General features: G+C 43.6%; 1 protein-coding gene across 8 annotated transcripts in view; it reads left to right on the top strand.

Moving 5' to 3' along the window:
- FN1 (fibronectin 1) overlaps positions 1 to 20251 on the top strand; it is a 53689-nt gene that overhangs the window by 16165 nt on the left and 17273 nt on the right. For 5 of the 8 annotated variants that reach the window (XM_083840590.1, XM_083840591.1, XM_083840592.1 and 2 more), the window contains exons 13-29: positions 1145 to 1266; positions 2628 to 2805; positions 2958 to 3134; positions 4046 to 4174; positions 4286 to 4375; positions 4940 to 5134; positions 6578 to 6850; positions 10159 to 10425; positions 11940 to 12034; positions 12503 to 12671; positions 12947 to 13033; positions 13749 to 13940; positions 16273 to 16545; positions 17598 to 17780; positions 18771 to 18860; positions 19476 to 19745; positions 19963 to 20079. In XM_083840590.1, the coding sequence (XP_083696716.1) occupies positions 1145 to 1266; positions 2628 to 2805; positions 2958 to 3134; positions 4046 to 4174; positions 4286 to 4375; positions 4940 to 5134; positions 6578 to 6850; positions 10159 to 10425; positions 11940 to 12034; positions 12503 to 12671; positions 12947 to 13033; positions 13749 to 13940; positions 16273 to 16545; positions 17598 to 17780; positions 18771 to 18860; positions 19476 to 19745; positions 19963 to 20079 (2907 nt within the window). The remainder of the gene's footprint in view (positions 1 to 1144; positions 1267 to 2627; positions 2806 to 2957; positions 3135 to 4045; positions 4175 to 4285; positions 4376 to 4939; positions 5135 to 6577; positions 6851 to 10158; positions 10426 to 11939; positions 12035 to 12502; positions 12672 to 12946; positions 13034 to 13748; positions 13941 to 16272; positions 16546 to 17597; positions 17781 to 18770; positions 18861 to 19475; positions 19746 to 19962; positions 20080 to 20251) is intronic. The other 3 variants (XM_083840593.1, XM_083840596.1, XM_083840597.1) reach the window with 1 other exon arrangement.

Below are 20251 nucleotides of genomic sequence, written 5' to 3' on the forward strand. Positions count from 1 at the left end.
TATGTGAAATATGCATGTCTCCTGACTGGAGACCAGGGATTTGGGCTTTCTATAGACATAAGGGTGGCTGAAAATGTGTAAATAAACCCAAACCTACATTCAGAAACATTAGATCTGGGTTAGGTAAGCTTTGAAACCTTGTGTGTGGGCACAGTTTTGTTTGCCTAGAAAAGTCCTGTTAAATATGTAGCAGGTATATATGTTACACAGTTGTCCAAATAAATTATAAATAGAAATGTTGGGAGGGCGTACATGTTGAATAGCTAAAGCAGCACTTTCCTGCAGATTCCAGGTGGCTCTTTGCTGGGATTTTCTGAGAATTAACACGAGTACAATGCTGCTGAGTGTTCAGTGAATACGTCCCCAGCAGGGCAGGAAGGGACTGGAAGGAGAACCATTAGATCATAAAACTTTTCCTTCTCTGTTAGAGAGCTTTGTGAAGAAAACGTACCTGAGCGCGATCTAGCTACCAGTTTCTTGTGTTTACATATTTAGTCTTTTTAGTCTTAAGTGTTAGAGCAGTGCTGAACTTGTGTTTTCATGGGTTTATGGACATGATGTATCTCAAGCCTTTCACCAACCCTTCTGGTTTGGTTTGTGTGTGGATGTGCCTCACTACCTGTGGAGTGTTCCACAAAGACATGGAAATTCAGTTTCAAATAAACTAATCAAGCAATCTAGCAAAGCAGTAAAAGGCTAGCATCTATTTGCAGGCTGAAGCTGTCAGACCAGGAATTTCCCCTCACCATACCATAGGATTAGATCATTTCTCATGTTCCTGTGCCCCTTGCTCCCATTACAGAAGATAACTTATGAAAGCAGTTAGTGGCTGAGAAGCTCTCTTTGAACAATGACTTTGCTTTACACTTTTTCTATACCAGGCAGTTCCAATTTTCTATTTCATAACAGGGGGAATTAACCCAAACAACACATACTAACCCCCCCTAGAATATATTCTAGTTCATCAGTTTTCTATTGAGACTGAAGCATTAAGGATAGTACAATCTGACTTGTTTCCCATGTATGTAAGTAGTGGGTGAGCCATACATTTTTTTTCTTGCTTTCTGATGACTCAACAACAAAGGCAGAAGAAAAGCATCCCCAATATGTTAAGAATGAGATTTTTCTTATTTTTTTCCCCCAGGGGCAACTGGTCCTGTTCAGGTGATTATTACAGAGAGTACAAATCAGCCAAACTCCCATCCTATCCAGTGGAACGCTCCCAAAACATCTCACATCAGCAAGTACATCCTGCGCTGGAGACCGGTGAGTGCCACATTAGCCACCTTATCCTGTAGATGCATTCAGAGCTCCAGAAATGCACGGTTCTTTAAAGCTCCAGGCTTTCACCTGTAGATTCCACACTGTTAGTTTCCCTTCTCAGTGAGAACCCACATTTGCCTCACGAAAACTGCTATTTCATGCAAAAACTCATTATTTTGTGTTTTTTTGGATGTCTGGAAGAAGTGCTGACATGATTTCAGCAACCTTCAGTTGCTTCAGCAACCTTCAGTTGCTAATTCACTGTCATTGTCCTGACAAGGTTAACTGTTACTCTGAGGATCAAAAACAACCTGTGCTGTACAAGCACTTGCTGTTTTCATGTGCAAACATTACTGGTCATTGTGTTCATGAATTTCCGTATTAACAAAAGCACTACTGCAGTAAGCAGACAACTTTATCCTTCCTCACTTTAAGCAATGTAAACAATTGTGAAAGCTTCCCTACGTTCAGAAATATTGTTTAGTACCGTGTGCGTATCCAGACACAACTGTGATAGTTTGTATGCTATTAATGAGGAGGTAAAAACTAGTAGGACAGGAAGATAAAAACAGCTAGGAAAGGATTAAATAAGCAGTCTGTCTCCCATCTTCGGTAAAGTCTGAGCCAAAGCTGTTTAACCACTGCTTGTTGGCTCATTCACGTCTGAGGAGTGATTGTTCTAACCAATGCAGATAGTTGTGTTACAATTCCCCAGAGCACAGCTTCACAAAAGACCACTTAATCGTTAAGAACACTAGTACTTCAATGCTGCCTGAGATTAAGAGAACAATAAAGGCCCTGATCCAAAGCCATTAAAGGCACTTAAGTCTTTTTACTGACTTCAGTGTATCTTGGATCAAGGCCTGAATGAAATGGACTTTAAAGAAATGGACTTTAAAACGCTGGAGTACAAACCTCAGAGGATGGATCATTATTTTAAAGCTTCCCATAGAGTTCAAACACAGGGTAGAGGGACAAGCTTTCTCTGTATATTGTCTTCAGATGATGGCTTGGAGTGCTGTTGTGAACGGTTTTCAAATGAGCATTTTCCAGCCATTCCTTCATGCCTTACTACATTTTTGATAAGGAATGGCTTTAGTGTATATATTACAAATGTTCTTGGTAAAGGAGCGAGTTCAAGCTAGTTTGTTTTTTCAGTTTACCCCAGTAAAACTCAATCACCCAAGAAGTTATTAGCCCTGCTTCCTGGCATACTTTCACTTGACTGTTCATTAGCCATTCGAGTCATACTTAGGTTTGAATATCACAGTGCTTGCTAACTATGCAGCAGGTTAGCTGACTGGATCAGCCTGCTTGTGCAGACCATGGAGTCTCTCGCTATATGGGTGTCCTTGTTCCTGCAGAAAAACTCTGGAAAGCAGTGGAAGGAAGCCACCATTCCTGGTCACCTGAACTCCTACACCATTTCAGGCCTGAAGCCTGGTGTGATTTATGAAGGACAGCTCATCAGTGTTCAGCAGCATGGCCCCAAGGAAGTCACGCGCTTCGATTTTACCACAACTAGTACCACAGCGGTGACAAGTGAGTTGAGCAGTGGGGCAGGAGTGGCATCCAGAAAAACCTACTCTCCCTCTGTGCTAGTTTGCCCAAAGGCTTTTCCCAAAGATGTTTCCTGCATCCTGGTTAACACCTAAGTAACAACGGTTAATTAAATCTCTTTCTTTTATTTTTAGGCAACACCGTTTCAGGAGAGACAACTCTTCTTCCTCCAATGGTTGCTACTTCTGAGTCAGTCACTGAAATCACAGCCAGCAGCTTTGTTGTCTCCTGGGTTTCTGCATCTGACACAGTTTCTGGATTCCGCGTTGAGTATGAGCTGAGCGAGGAGGGAGATGAGCCACAGTATCTTGGTGAGACAGTGTTTGAGTCTACTAGACCCAAGCATCATTAACTACATCACTGTTTTCTGTGACGATCAGTATAGCTGGTGTAAATAGTGAGGATCTTGCTGTTTCAGTATGATTTGGTTAAGATCTGACTGTGGAGGACTAGCAGAGATTACAATCTCAACTAGTTCTCCTCTGAGCTAATAATTCTCCCTCAGCTGTTGCCCCCTGAACTCACAGGCTTGGACTCGTGAGCAGAAGTAGCTTACACTAAAGGTGGTGACAGTGCTGGCAGCCTTCTTGTCTGCACACTCCAGACAGCTGAGCTCTGTTGTGAAGCAGTTTCTGAGCTTGTCTGTCTACAGGCAGAGGCTTTTCAGGCAAAGTTTAGGCAATTCCCAGTTTCCCCAAGAAGCAGCTCCTTACTGGCCAGACTAAAGCCAAGCATCTTAAGGGAATTTCCTACATCTGGCATGTAGGTGGACATCTGGGGGAAGGGATGGTGGGAGAAGTTTATCGGCTCATAATGTCATTCATCTCCTCATGAGTCAGTCTTTCCACATAATGTCTTCATGTGAAAATTCTTCCATATATTTCTGTATTGAAAACGCAGCAGTTAGGATGTGAAGTGAGTTCACAGTTGGCTGAGATGACCAAAGGCCCACAGCGTGCAGGGGGATACTGCTTGAGTTGCCCTGCCTCATCGCACATCCAGCCTTGCAGTCCTAGGTGTTGCCTGCTTGTTGAGTATAGAGACCTGTCCCAACTCCTCATAACTCGTCAGGTGTGGACTAAGGCCACAGTGCAGAACAAGTGTTTTATTGCAGGAGGACTGATTCAGCCCAAATTGGAACAGAGGTCTCCATTGTTTCATTTGGTGAGAAGGTGACAAGGTAGAACTGTTAAGGCAATCTTTCATTTCTTGCCTCCCGTAGATCTTCCAAGTACAGCCACTTCTGTCAACATCCCCGACTTGCTTCCTGGTCGCAAGTATATTGTTAATGTCTATCAGATCTCTGAAGAAGGAGAACAGAATCTGATCCTGTCTACTTCACAGACTACAGGTATGTGTGGCTGGGTGTTGCTGCACTTTTAAGGCCGTTTTTGTTTGCCCAGAAAATTTGTTACCTCTCATCCTCACGTTTTCTGTCCTCCTCTGTTATTCTCTTAAACAGCTCCTGATGCACCTCCTGATCACACCGTGGAAAGCGTAGATGACACATCAATTGTCATTAGCTGGAGCAGACCACAGGCTCCAATCACAGGTTTGCCTAATTGGAACACATCTATATCTCACTACTGATAGAATCTGACACCTAAGTAGAAAGGATAATGAAGTGTAACTCTGGGACAGTGGGTGAGTGCATAATGCTGCTCAGTCTCAGAGGCCAGCTGGAAAGCCCATGGGCAGTTCAGCTTTTGTTGTTGCATGTACAGCTGAAGGGGTCTCAATGTTTGAACCAGGCAGTTCAGGAGGCTGAGTGCAACATAATTCCTCCTGGATTTGTGTTAAATAAAATCAAGCCTTGTGACCTTCTCTTGGTACCTGTCATCCAGACCTTGCCATAACAAACATGAGAATGGTGTAGGTCTTAAATTAGCATGTCAAAGCTCAGAAATATTCTGATGCAGGTCAGGTTATGCAGGGTAAGTCATTATGAACGTGTGACCTGCAGCAAAAGCAAGCCACAGGTGCTGCTGAAGTTTGGAACTGTCTTTATGAAACCTCAGTGGGAAAATGTGTTTAGTTCTCATTTCTAGCATTCCTTGTGTTGGCTTACTCGTTGCACCTGAGGACCGTATATATAGATATACCTCTCTTGCTTTAGGCTACAGAATTATCTACACACCCTCTGTGGAAGGCAGCAGCACGGAGCTTAACCTGCCCGACACTGCTACTTCTGTAACCCTCAGTGACTTGATGCCAGGTGTTCAGTACAACATCAGCATCTACGCAGTGGAAGAAAATCAGGAGAGTACTCCTGTCTTCATCCAACAGGAAACCACAGGCGTCCCACGCACAGGTAATGGCCAGTATGTGCTGTAGATCAGGCACTGAATTCTCTGTCAGTACCTAGACCCAAGTGACAATGCAAGTTCCCATTGCTACAACTAAATGAGTAGTGCTGCTGAACCTTAAATCGACTTTTAATTCGTTTTTTTTGCGTTGCTGTGTTGTGTTTTTTTAATTGTGTCACGGATACTGAAGTTCTATGGTAAAGTCATACTTATGAATTGGCACAGTCAAACCACTACTCTGCATTAATAGGGTTATAATTCCAAGGGATCAGACTGCAGGCAGGCCAAAAGGTTAGGCTTGTATTGTGTCTATGGAAAAGAGAGATCAGAGTTTCTTAAGTTGTCTTAAGGGGATTCTGCTAAGAGATCTTAGGAGTCTGGTAAATTATTTTGTCTCAGTGCTCGGCCTGCAGATGTTTAAGGTTATGTACTCAGATACCACAACACAAATCTAAATAGCTCACCTGACTTCTCCATCTCCCTTCCAGTCCTAAACTATTTTCCGTCACAGTCAGCAGAGATGGGGCACTGCTCACATTGACTGATGTGCCAAAATAACACCATATGATGTAAATTGAGGCACCCACACTTAAAAAAAAAAAATAAAATAAAAAGTACTGGTTTCAGGGTTCTTTAGGTAGACAATTGGGCTGGATAGCCAAACCAAAAGAAAGGACAGTGGAAAAAAATTGGAATCTGATGTGGTGGCAATGGAATTTGATGGTCCTGCAAGTTGCAAGCACATGTGTTTGCAAATGGGAATTTACCAGGAATGAACTCAGCACAATGATTTTATGGTTTGGCACGTATATCTTCTAAAAATGAGTGTTGGTTAACCTTAGGGCAGTATCACTCCTAATCTGAAGAAACTTAGTTAGAACATAGGAATTCACGGGTGCAGTACTTTGGGCCAACACAAAAGGAAGTGGATTTTGTCTTTGACTTCTTTAAGGCAAGATCAGCCCCTATATTTGTTTAATTATAAAAGATGGATTTTAAGTTAATTACAGACGTTCAGAACATCCCATGGATTTTCAAAACCCTCCCTTCTAATTTTAAAAGGAGGTTCTTCAACCCCAACTCTTGGGTTTGAATTTCTTGTCATTGGACTCTCATTTTTCAAGCTTTTGATTCTGCATATATTTGGTATTCTGTAGCATATTACATCTGCTTTTTTGTTCTTGTTTGGTGACGGCAAGATATTTTGACTGAAATCATAAAATAGTTATAGCTATGTAGTTATACTTTGAATTGTAGTCTGCTTGAATATTGTCTTGGAATTTGTGTATATGCCTTTAAGGTAAGGTTATCATGATATTTATTTGGTAAATATTCTTGGGCTATCCATTGTTGAATCAAAACCAGGTTTTTTTTCTTCCATGTAAACCTATAGCTTCTACCAGTTACTAAGGATTCCCTCTAATGCTGTTTTGTCTCCCTACTTTCAGACGAAGTTCCTTCACCCCGAGATCTGCAGTTCGTGGAAGTGTCTGATGTCAAGGTCACCATCATGTGGACGCCACCACAGAGCCAAGTGTCTGGCTATCGGGTGGAAGCAATCCCCGTCAATCGCCCTGGTCAGCATGGCCAGAGGCTGCCCATTACCAGAAGCTCTTTTGCTGAAGTTATTGACCTGATCCCAGGAACAACCTATCTCTTTAAGATCTTTGCCGTGAGCCAAGGCAGGGAGAGCAAACCTTTGACTGGAGAGCAAACCACCAGTAAGTGTCTTCCCTTTATGCTTTTCTCAACCTTTTGAAGTGCTTATTCCTCTGTCGCTTAGAGAAATGTATAAACAGAGCACTTAAAGTGCACCAGTTATAGCCCGGGAGGTATCCCATAACTAGGATGACAGGGCTGGGAATTCATTCAGTCAAACAATGATCTCTTCAGCAGATTTATCCTCCTCCAGGGCTTTCCAATGGGAGTTTAACTCTCATGGCACTTTAAAACAATTTCGTATGGCTGGAATTCAACTTTTTTATTACTGGCTGAGAATTGATGGGCCCTGCAGTTCTTTTACTGTGCAGATCACAGCCTGTGATTTTTTTTGAGGATACCTTAGGGCAGATTTCAGCATGACTTAAGAGCCTTGCTGAGACTGCTTTGAAAATCCCTATCTCCTTTCTGACAGCCACATACCTATTTGGCTCCTGCCTTTGGTAGGAGTTCTGCACGCGCATGTAGGGACAGGCCTTGTCATTTAAAAGGACTGCATTTTAGCTTCACCAGGTCAGTCCTGGCTTTCCACAGCCTGTCTCACCCCAGAAATTTCACTGTTGTCCCGGTAAAACCCAGGGAACTGCTCTGCAGGGATCTCAACAGGCTGACAGTGTCACAGGGAGCGTGTGTTTTTGGGAAGGGGTGTGCAGGATCTCTCAGAACCTTGTTGCTAGTGATCTAGTGGCAGTGCGACATGTCACCGGTGTGAGGCAAGGTGAGAAGCAAAGCACAGTCTGTCAAGCATTGCTCTCTGCTTTGCAGAAGCACATGGAAGAGAAGAGCATTGGGTGGGCAAGAAGTAGGTTTTCAGAGGGAAGAGTTGAGCATGGTTTTGGTCGGTTATCTCTGTTCTTGATCCAAGAGAAGCAGATCAGACAGAGCCTGGGACCTGGTTTATTTGAACAGATCCTGTTTATCGGGCAGTAGGAGGGTGACTAGGTGTTGTGGTGTTCTTCAACCAGGTTACATTATTCAAAGGACCACCTTGTGGTTTAACCCTGCAGGTAGGTAAGCACTATGCAGCCACTTGCTCATTCTCCCCAGGTGGGATGGGGGTGACAACCTAAATCTAAATTCAGCCATGCACATCTGCTGTTCTTACACTTTTCAGTGAATAAAAGCAGCTTTTAAGAATCCAGCCCAACTCCTACAAAGATGAGAAGGAAGGAAAGGAAACGGGGTTATCTGAGTATAGTCCTGCTGTTTGAGAAATAGTTACTTATAGCCATAAAGTTAGGAACCATGAGTAGAGCCTCCCCCTTGACTATGCAGGGGAAATAGGATCTTTGTTTGCCTTTTGCCATGGGTACCTGTCTGTAGTGTGACACAGATGGTGTGAATGCCCTCTCCTATTTCAAATGAGTCTTTCAATAGCAAGGATGCAGCTTAGGAATCTGAGCTTCTTCAGAAGCATGCAGAAAAAGAAGGGCTCAACTCTCAGATCTGTGAGTGTTTTGTGGTTGTTTTCAGGAGCCTTGGATAGGTGTAGAGCCCATCTCAAAATCAACACACTAGTGTGCATCAGAGCACAGACACTTGATTCAGAGAGCGCAGGGCTAGTAGCAAATGTCTAGAATCCTTTTCCTTTGGCTGTGATCATCTGCTTAACTGCTCTGCCTAAACCACATTTCAGAAAGTATTCACATAAATTGCATCCTGTAATCGAAAGTCCTGGGAAACAGAAATCATTCAGAGTTCCCAAGGAAAACCCCACAGCAGAAGTCTCTTCCCACGGTGTAAATGTGATTCTCTTCTCGGCCTTCCGTTAAAGAGCAATCTACAAACAAACCCCAAGTGTGTGTGTGGCTTTGTATCATCCCCTTTTTTCTTCAGTATGGGGAGAGGAAGTGATAAAAGCCTAATAGAGCTGTCAAATTAAGCTGTGCAGAGAGGGACTGTAGACTACGAATGGATAAAGATGCAATCCTTGTCAGATGGGACTCAACACAGACCTAAGTACCAAGAAGAGAGAAAGCTGACTCTCAGCCTGCTGGTTGGAGAGGGGCCTAGGGAGGGCCACACTCATCCTTTGTCTCTTTGAAATATTTTCCTCATCTTCGGAAAGGATGGAAGAAGGAAGGCCTTGCTTCCTTTTCCTTCCCCCTTCAAAAAAGGAGAAAACAAGCAGGTAGAGGGGGAAAAGGGCAACAACTGCTGCTCTGAATCACTGGGAGGGTGACGAAAAACATTAATTTTATCACAAAAATGTTGTTTGCTGGGCCGGGGAAGGCATTTGCCATCAAAAAAAAGAGCACTGATAGAACCTCTCCTCCCTGATATTAATTTCAACATGCGACTGGGGACTGCAAAAGGTGGGGAAGCTTGCCATGTAGACATGCAACTCTTTGCTGCAGCCAGTGCTACGCTGCCTGCTGTGGAACAGAATTGCTCAAGTGTTATTCCCTGTCTGAGTCTCATCCTGTCCCAAGAACTTCTGTGCTGAAGGCAGTGACATCTCTGCCACTCGCTGGGGACTCGAGTGCAGCACTTCAGAAGCTGTGTCACTTCAGGCCCTTGTTTGTGTAGTTTTCTGGGTGAACGGTTTCAGCAGCTTCCCAGAGGTAGCGATAAAATGCGGAGGAAGCCTGATAAGAGCTGTTGCATGACTCCCGTGGGAGAGATGAGCATGCCTAGGATTGTTGTATGGTCAGTTCCACAGCATGGTTATTTTTAAGTAGCTCTAGGCTGGTTTTCTCCAGAAAGCTGCTGACTGTTCGTTATTTTGTCATTAAAAGGACAAGGCAGGAGGGTGTTTTGTTTTGGGAAGGGATTTTGAGGGGGGCAGGGAGGAGGACTGGGCAAAGTTTCAAAAACATTTATCCTTTCAGATGAAAAGGGGCTAAAGTTAGGTTTCCAGTCTTGCTAATGCTGGCAAGTCTAAACTGAGCTAATTTAAAAAAAAATAAATCAGCATTCGTGAGAAACTATGGCAATTCATCAGAGCTGTTGGGTTCATCTGTCTTGCCTCTGCCATGAGCCTGGCTGCCCTGTGGGATGGCATGTATGGCAGATCTGTGTGGCACGGAGTCTTTTTTATTTTCTTTGGTTGGAGCCCAAAACCAGGATCGGTGCATATTAGTGGGTGGCACTGAGACATGGATATGGTTACTTCATTTCTATTTCCAGCTCCCTCATGGCCCCCACCTTCCATCTTTCTTGCTGTTATGCTAATGCCCTAAAATACAGGCACAACAGCCTCACTTTACACCCATGTTTTTATGCAAGGTAGTGGAAGTGCTTTGGAAGTAGGGATGAGATGGGGTTGAACCAAAAAACTGATGCATGTTCTGCTTTTTTTTAATTCCAGAACTCGATGCCCCAACCAACCTGAGATTCCTCAATACCACGGAGCACTCGGTGCTAGTGTTGTGGACGCGGCCCCGTGCTGTGATCACAGGATACCGGCTGACTGCAGGTCCCACGAGAGGAGGCCAGCCACGGACCTACAACGTGGGACCTTCTGCCACGAAGTACCTTCTCAGGAACCTGCAGCCCGGCACTGAGTACACAGTGTACCTCGTGGCAGTTAAAGAAGACTTGCAAAGTGCAAGAGAGACTGGAGTCTTCACGACTTGTAAGTATAACAGGCACATATTCCTCTTCCCTAGTACCCTGGCCCTTCCTCAAAACTGTAGGCTTGTGCTGAAAGTGGCTATTGTGAACTGCTTTACAGAAGAACCCTTTTGAAGTGGCAATCCAGCAGAACTGCTTGGGAAATATTCCTTTTTCTTCCTTCTGAACTTTTTGGCAGTAAGAGTTATTTGCATCAAAAAGCTTTCAGTAAAATATATTTCAGCTTCTTGATGAATAAAAACAAAAGTAGAAACATTGCTGGTACCTCAGTTTTTGGTTAACTGAACAACAAAGACATTTAATTTTTTGTGGTCTTGCCAGTTGTTTGGTTTTGGCATGGCAAATCAAGGAAAGCAAACAGTTCCCTTAAAATGGGTAAGGAATAATTAATCTGTTATTTGTATAAAGCTGAAGGCAGTCATTTCTCAAGCCCAACCATGCTGTCTAAGCAACAGCAGTTACAGAAACTAACACGAAGGTTACATTCTACACACTTTTTAAGATCTCAGTCACTTACAGTTGTGCAGCTTCCATGGAAGAAATACTAAGCAGATCTTGAGAGTAAAAGCAGTTCTGTAGAAAATCACGTGTGCGTCTAGAAAGAGCAAGTAGACTTCCTTTTTAAATAATGATGCAGTCATATAAACTGACAAAACTCAAAGCCCTCCAAGCCCAGAACCACATCCTCTTTTCAAAAGGGAATGTGGTTTATTTTATAACAATGTGAAGTTAAAATAAGGGTTTAAATTCATCACCACAGTAACACTGTTGACCTTGGCGAGGTGCTTTTTGCTGACAGAGACAGTCTTATCTATAAATATTTCTCAATTAGGATATGATTGGATATCTTCACATGAATATTGTCTTAAAATTCTGGCTGATCTGAATGAAACCACACCAGTTTGGGACTATAAATGAATAAACAATCTCTTCAGTATTAGTGTGGTCAATTCAGATTAAGTGCAGTGGAGTTATTTAGACTGATTCTGGGATACACAAAAGCCTTGGCTTCTGTGTGGTACTCCTCACAGATATCAATGAGACCACAGATTCCTCAGATTGACTTTGAGCTCTCTGTCACTCTGACTTCAAAAGAGCTGAAGATGTATGTGAGGGATGAGATGGTCCTAGCTGGGACAGCTGGATGACAAACAAGGGTGTAGTGTTCTGCTGTTTGAATGGCATATGGTGGGTGAAGGAAAAACCTGCTTTCAGAGGAACACTTTAGATATCATGCCAAAAACAGTATTTGCCAAATTCTTGGGGTTGGATGGATAGAGAAGTTAGGAGGCCTGGCTCAGTATTCTGGTTTTCCTCAGGAACAACAAAAACATTGACCATGACTAGACCACTTGCATGCTGCAGCAGATAGAGGTCGTCTGTCTTTTTGCTTTTCAAAACTAATACAGTTCAGCATCTTACTACATAGCTTTGGCTATTTGGACTGCCCTAGGTTGTGTTTTCCAACTCTTCATCACCAGCGCAGCAGCTAATCTCTGTTAATTCACTTCACAGATCAGCCTGTTGGCTCTGTTCCTCCTTTCAACACAGAAGTGACTGAGACTTCTATTGTCATCACCTGGACACCTGCCCCAAGGATTGGTTTCAAGGTAGGAGAAAACAAAATCCGGTGCTTTTCTTGCTTCTCTGCAATTTGGTGGTGATAATAGCTGATAACTATGGACTACAGTGAACATTGCACAAAGGAAAGAGGTGGAAAAGACATTCTACTTACAGGGGGCAGGTGCAGATCAGAGAGGCTGATGCAAGTATGTCCTCTTCATGTCATGTTCCTCAGTGGGACATGTTATTTACAAGCCTCATGGTCCCTTGTGGCTATATTTCTGCAGTCAGTTTGCTGATAGGACCGTGAAGGCCTATAGAGGTCAGGTTTCCAACCAGAGGGTATGAAACAACTCAGCTTGAGCTCAGAATGTCTAAAACAAGCTACAGGCCTAATGGTTGGCGTGAAGCATACAGACCCATGACCCTCACGTTGGATGACAAGTCAGGATGCTGATAATTACCTGGGACAGGTAATTTGAGACTGAAAAGCAAACCTTGCTGTTTCTCTGCAGCTGGGTGTGCGCCCAAGCCAAGGTGGAGAGGCTCCCCGGGAGGTCATCTCTGATTCTGGCAGCATCGTGATATCTGGCCTGACCCCAGGAGTGGAGTACACCTACAGCCTCACCGTCCTGATGGACGGCCAGGAGAGAGAGACTCCCATCATCAGGAGAGTGATTACACGTATGACACTTATGCTTTTCCATAATTACTCCTTCCCCTTGCTTCCTCTGTGTTCCTCTGTCTTCTGGGAGTCCTAGCTTCTTCCTGCTGTGGTCTGGAAGGTGTCTCTGCGTAGGTGACGGTAGCACTAGCTCATGCAATGTAGGGTCACAGCTTCAGAATAGTATTTTTAGCTAACTCTGAAGGGTGAGGACAGAATGTGGGGAGAAGGGATGCTGAGGGAGCTGACGTGGTTCTCAGAGCCATAAATGATTAATTTCTCTGAATGCTTGCAGCCCTGTCTCCACCGACCAACCTGCGCCTGGAGCCCAATCCCGATACTGGAATCCTGATAGTCTCCTGGGACAGAAGCACAACTCCAGGTAGCTATATGCACTGTGCTTGAACCCTCCGTTGTACCAGAATGGTAATGCTTATTCTACAGTGCCTAAGATCTTGATGGGAAGCTTGCTATTGAGCCATTTAAGGAAAAAAATATATATTTTTGGATATGTCCAAGGATATAATTCACAGTTAAGTATAGGCTGCCATAGAACGTCTCATGACTTGCATTCCATGTAAAATGGTATCTAAAATGCTTTTAATCATTTCAGCTGGTTAAGGGATTTGAAGGATTTCTTCAAATATTCCAACTGGTGTTTAAACAGGAAAGCAAAATAGACCCAAAAAAGACTTTTGGCAGTGAAGAATGAGTTCATGCCATTGAGAGTAAGCATGGAATTTCTGAAAGTGTTCAAGATCTTTCCCTGTAGAATCTGTTGGGAGCTGTACAATTGGCTCCCATAAAACAAGGATTGAAAGGCTTTTGAAAACTCCACTCTCAGCAGATGTATCTTTTCTTGATATGTCATGAGATTTTTTTTCACCTTGAAAGGTCTCACAGGAAACTGAAATAATGCTGTGAGGGTGGTGTGCCCCCAGAGCTCATTTCAGAGTGCTTGGCAAAGGAACCTCTTGCCTGCTGGGTTTGGGGTGGCAAAAACACTTGTGAAATGTAATGTTTGCCTCAGATGTTTATACTGATGCCTGATATAAATAGAGCACGAGTTTACTGCATACTGGATATCTGTATTTCAGGAATTAGTGGCTACCGAGTGACCACTGCTCCTACCGACGGGCAGCAGGGCTCCACCTTGGAGGAAGTGGTAGGTGCAGATCAGACTACCTGCACCTTTGAAAACCTCAACCCGGGTGTGGAGTACAACGTCAGTGTTTACTCAGTCAAGGACGAGCAGGAGAGCATCCCCATCTCCCAAACCATCACACAAGGTAACAAAAGGATGAGCAGCAGTTTTAGCTTCTCAAAACTCAAATTGTTAAGCCAGAGAGCTCTACATTGCAGAACTCCAGCTAGTCTGATCGCAGAGGCTCGGACGTCGGATTTAGTCTCAAGAAACAGAATAGCTGTGTGCCATGGTATGACAGGAGTTTTTATACCCACTTCAGTGTAGGCAGCCTATGTTCTGTCCAGAGACAGCATGGTGTTAAGGAGATGGGGCTGGTGCAGCAGTACATGATGATTAAAGAGATGAGTGCTGGTGCAGCTCAGAGCTGGAGAACAGCAGAGACTTTATTTGACCCTGCAGTGCCCCAGCATCTGGAGCACAGCCAGTGGGAGTAGGAAGTAGGTGAGGAGGGGTATGAATAGGATGCAAGCAAAGGAAGTTTTGGCAGCAATAATGGCAGAAGATCAGCACAATGGAGAAGAGGGCAGAGGCTGAAATGCCCATCTTCTGGGACACAAGTGGTCTGTGCCATCTCCCATTACATACTGAGATGACTGCAGAAACTACCTTTGTTGCCACACTAGCAAAATTAATGTCCATCTCCCCAGATGGCTTCATTTCATTTTCCTTTGTGAGGGCCTTGTTTGTTTGTTTTTGTTTCTGCTCAGCCCTGAAGTGATGCCGGCTACTGTTTGCTTGCTCATATAACACTGCTTTAAAATTTCCATGCTTCACTGAAGTGCTGTATGCTCCCTGGGAGTGAACTAATACTGTGATACTGCATAATTAAGGCAGTAATAGCTTTAGCCCTTTTTCCATCTTCTGGTGTGAGAAAGAGCTAAGAATGTATGTCTTTGGCTTTTAGCACTCTTTAAAGGTGATATGATACATGCATTCCATGTGGATTAACAATGATTTTACAGAAAACCGATACTTTTAGCATCTATTCTGTAAAATAAGTTGTTTTTTTTTTCCTCTTGTCCTGGCAGGACAGTAAAATAGAACATAACCACTATTATTAAAGCCAGTCAGTCTCTTCCAATATTACTCTCCCATAATTCCTTTTCAGGCTAAGATGTAACAGTGCAACAGAACTGATACTGAGCCTTGAATCTTTGACTGACCTGCCAGTGTCTGATCCTGAATGAGGAAAGGCAGCTATTAACTCCCACTGATTTCAGGATCACCTGGCTAAAGTTGTACAGCCAAATCTTGTGGCTTAAGTCAATACCAGTTTATTGACTTGAGCAGCTGAAGGTTTGACCATTGTAGATTAAAGATGCATCTAACATTTATAGACATGCTCACCCTTGTTCTGTTGGTCTTAATGTAAAGGAAAGGAACAGCTTTGCTTTAGGAATAATGTCCATAGGAAAAATGTTGTAGGAAGAGCTGTGCTTGTTGGCCATACAGACACTGAGGCAGAATCTAGAAGGTCATTACAGAGGATCAGGTTTGAGGCTTTGAAAAATTTAGTCAATGAATCAAGTCAGCCTGTTGGCCACATCGTGTCCAGGCATACCCTCTGATTATGGCGACATTCTCACTCTTACAGAATACATACCATCTAAAGCTAATTTTTAACCATTTGCCATCTTTTCAAAAAAAAAAAGTCTTTTGTTATTCACTGTTCTGGATCATCTTTTTTAGCACGTATATTGACAGCAGTTAGTGGTAAGTAGAACTTGAGGAATTCTGGGCCAGACTCTCAAGCCATTACAGGTATCTGAGACTTTTTTCCAAGTCCACTGTAAGTAGTTTGGATAGTGGGTGATCCTCACTGAAGCTTTATGATGGTTCTCACTGGCTGGTGGTGTAGGTCAATTCATCCCCTTCAAAGGGGTTGATATTTTTATGATCCCAATGATAAAAGTTAAGTTTAACATTTGAACAAGACAAAAAAATCTCTAGGTCAATCACTATTTCAGATCAGCTTGTTTTATTTATACACTAATAAACTTTGTTCTTTTGTTTTTAACTTGGAAAAAATAATTGGGGTGTGCTTTTTTCCTCTGTCAGAAAATGATGGTTCTTTGTCTCATCAGTGGCTGGCCTGTTGCAGGCCTTTTTGAAAATTGTATGTCTGAATTGAAAGAACATTGTCTTGGGGGAATCTGGGTTTCAGCTTCTGTCTGCCCAGTGAGGCAGCTGGAGACTGCGTAGAAGGGTACAAAATAAATTGCAAAAATACCCCAACACCCTCCCCTTCCCCAAATTCCTTTTTCCCCCAACCCCTAAGAGAAAGTCTTCATATCACCACAATTGCTTCCACAGTTCTGTCAATGTTAATAGTGATGAACACTGCTTTTTTCTCCCCCGTCTTTCTTTTGCCTCTGTGTGTCTTTGCCTCTTCCGTTTGCTCTTTAACTCATTAGAGGTGCCCCAACTCACTGACCTAAGCTTTGTTGACATAACTGACTCAAGCATCGGCCTGAGGTGGACCCCGTTAAATGCCTCCACCATTATTGGGTACCGCATCACAGTAGTTGCGGCAGGAGAAAGTGTCCCTATTTTTGAAGATTTTGTGGACTCCTCAGTAGGATACTACACAGTCACAGGCTTGGAGCCGGGCATTGATTACGACATCAGTGTAATCACACTCATTAATGGCGGAGAGAGCGCCCCTACCACTCTGACACAGCAAACGGGTGAATTTTGAAAACTTCTGTGTTTCGTGACATGGACGGTGTTTCATGCTGTCACTAGCTGTTGGGATGACAGGGCTTTGTCCAAAGAGGAATTGAGCCACTCACTGGGGGAAAGACAGACAAACCCAGCTTAATCCTTTTTCTAAATGGCAGCTGGGGCTGGATATGCACTGCTCAATTTTCTAATTTGAGGCATTTTAATACTGTGAATGACTGCAGGCTTGCAAGTCTCATTCACCTTCAGATTTCTGGGATCCAGTTGGAATCGAGAGTGTGAAACACGAGCTATATATACACCAGACATTTAAACTGTGGTTCCCCAAAATCAGAGTGCCGAAGGGTGAAGCAGTTCAGCAGGCACCCTCCAGCTTATTTGTAGCCTTGAGAGCTATTTGAGCCTCTAGCAGTTTGTTTCAGTGGTGGCCCCACTCTTTCCACAATGCCCTAAAGGACGCAGATGAAACACCACTCCCTGAGGACATGCCATTGACAGCCATGTCACACCGTCAAGGGTCTCTGTAGTGCATGGGCAGAAGGCGAGCTGAAAACTGGTTCTTGCATGAAATCCTATTGTGTCTGAAAATCCGGAGGCTGTAAATCCTTCAACACAAGTAGAAGTAGTCATAGGAAATTAGTGGTATACCCTCTCCTCTCCTGTGTGTGCATGTATGAATTCTAGATGAGATGACTTTTCCAGCTGTAAGCTGCTGTATGGCAACTTTAAACCTCTCTTGGCTCCACATGTGTAATATGAAATCCAGCTGCAAGAAGCACATTACTGAAACTTGCTACCTTGTTTTCAAATTAGCCCCGCAGGGTATATTTAAAGTATTGGGAAATGCCAGGAGGCTAAAGGAGCCTGACAGCAGTACAGGCGTATTTTTCTCTTAACTGTAGTAGAACCAAATGTAGTCTAGAAGTCTGTTTGCATGGATCTGACACAGTAGTCTGTTATGCATGAGATATTTTCTCTAGTGACTCCCTAAACATGTGTCTCAATCAGCTTTTATGTATCAGAGAAGATTAATGTATATTTGTTCTTTGCTATGTAGCTGTGCCTCCTCCCACTGACCTCCGCTTCACTAATGTGGGGCCTGATACTATGAGAGTGACGTGGACTGCACCAACTTCCATCGTGCTGAGCAGCTTCTTGGTGCGCTACTCACCTGTGAAGAAGGATGAAGATGTTGCAGAGCTGACAATTTCACCCTCTGACAACATGGTGATCTTAACAAGTAAGAGAATTACATAAGACAAATATAAGAGGCCCCTTATATATGGGTGGAGATGTGGCATAAGATGAGGGAAAAGAAAACTGTTTGCTCTAAGTATAACTGGCCAAACTCCCAGCTGATACAAGCTGATGTCAAAGTAGCCTCATGCAAACGCACACAGGTGGATTTTGGCCACTTGCTTTAACTAAGTTAAAAGCAAACCACAGGAAAGCTTTTCCCATCAGTCCAAGGACGATGGTGAATCAGAGTATGGGGTAATTGCTTTGCTTTGCAGCCTGGTTAGGTATTAAGAGTAAATACATATTACTCTCTTAGTTTGCCAAAGAAGACAAGGACCTATAGTGCAGAGGTTTGGGGGAGGGGGGGGGGGGCGGGCAGGGGCGATCAGAATGTGCCAAAGGTCATTGTTCCTTTGGTTCTGTATATTTGGGATCAGAAGATAAATACTGTTTGGAACTTCAGGGGACATGGCAAAAAATCTTGGGCACTTTTCAAAAACTGAGTTAATTTTTGCTGGTGCAAAAGTTGTGTTTTACTTCAAGGTTTTTTTTCCCCATCCTGGAATTGGATTGGTTGAGTGAAAGACAATAGCTCTTTTTAGAATGAGGGTCCAGATCTGAAGCTCGTGTAAATTAGAATAGCTGTGTTGAAAATCCCTAGCTCTGTTTCAGTTTATATCAGCTAAAGCTTTACCCTGGTACATAACTAGATAGCTAGAAGGGGCTGTGATGAAAACTCATTGCTTCTAGCCAGTCCCCACAACTTAAGAACACAGTGATACAGGATACCGTGCTCCTTCAGGCTAAAACATTTCTGGCAACAGTAATGCCACAAAAAAAGATTTGAGTTTGACTGTCACGAAGGCTCAGATCTTCCATCAGGTAAAACCCGATTATCCCCATAAACACAATTAAAATTGCATAGCTTTTTAAGTGACTTCTAGTCATTAGTAAAGAAATCTGTCTAAACCCCTTTACTTAAACTCCACAGATCTGCTCCCTGGTACTGAATATCTTGTGAGAGTCTACAGTGTTTCTGAGCAACATGAGAGTGCACCTTTGTCTGGAATCCAGAAAACAGGTACTTAGACAACACATAAGACATGCTTAATGCATTAATTAGTGCCATCCATTAAGTTGATCTTGCTGCCCTTGCTTGTGTGGTCACCTTGTTGACAGACCGTCAGATAGATATCAAAGAGCAATGCAAATCCACAACTTGGGAAATACTAGAATGTCTAATATCTCATTTGGTGTGAGCTACAACTTCTGGTTCTAAATAGAGCATCATAGACCCTCGTGTGAATGTACCAGTCATGTGTGCCTGAGAACGAGCCCAGGCAGAGCCTATTGTATCCGTCGGTGACTTTTGTTTTACAGCTGTAACAGAGCTTGCTGGTTGTGTGCTGCTTTATGTTGTGTTGTCTGTGTAAGAACAAATATTAAAACAAGTCAGACTGGTTATTTAGAGAAGACTTCAGATGTTGACCAAAGTTGCCATACACTTTCCTGCAGTTGTGTTCCAGCACTTGTTTATCTTGCTTTGATCCTGAACATGTGTGTGCTTAGTTCCACAGCTGAATAGCATTTGGCTTAAGATACGGCAGGGTCATGGTACTGAGCTTCATGCAACAAGACAGTGGTGATGATTAGTTGTTCAGCTGAGCTCAGTCTCTTGTCTCTTTGAAATACCCAGGTCTCGATTCCCCCACTGGCCTTGACTTCTCGGATATAACTGCCAACTCTTTCACCGTCCACTGGATTGCTCCTCGTGCCACCATCACCGGCTACAGAATCCGGTATCACCCAGAGCATGGTCCCAGCAAGCCCAAGGAGGACCGCGTGCCCCCCTCACGGAACTCCATCACTCTTACCAACCTGCTCCCAGGGACCGAGTATGTGGTCAGCATCATTGCCGTCAACGGCAGGGAGGAGAGCGTGCCCTTGGTCGGCCAGCAAACAACAGGTAAGCCTTGAGAGACGAGTAAGCTGACTAAAAGTTGCCTTGAGGTTTTGGGGTGTCCTTTAGTGAGGTAGATGCTGTTAAAACCAGATATGATACATCACTTGTAGATGTGTGCACGGCGCTGGAACTAAGATGAGAAGCAGAGAAGTACAGTGTGATGGGTGTGATCTGTACTGACGTATGTTGTGTTCAGACTCCCTCTCACTTCTGTTTCTAGTGTCTGATGTTCCAAGGGACCTGGAAGTTACCCCCACCAGCCCAACCAGCCTTGTGATCTCCTGGGATGCTCCTGCAGTGACAGTCAGATACTACCGGATCACTTATGGTGAAACAGGTGAGGGCAAGCTGCTCTGGCAGTTGCAGACCAGCAGATCTAGTCTGAGGCTATCGGAAAGCCACAGCAAATTGCAAAGACAAGTTTGACTGCAGCAGACAAAAACCCCTCTCTTTAAGATCTTTGCAGCATGTTTAAAGAAGATTGTCAAATACAAGGTTTATTTTTGCAG

This window comes from Anser anser, assembly GCF_964211835.1.
Source record: "Anser anser genome assembly, chromosome: 6".
NCBI lineage: Eukaryota > Metazoa > Chordata > Aves > Anseriformes > Anatidae > Anser > Anser anser.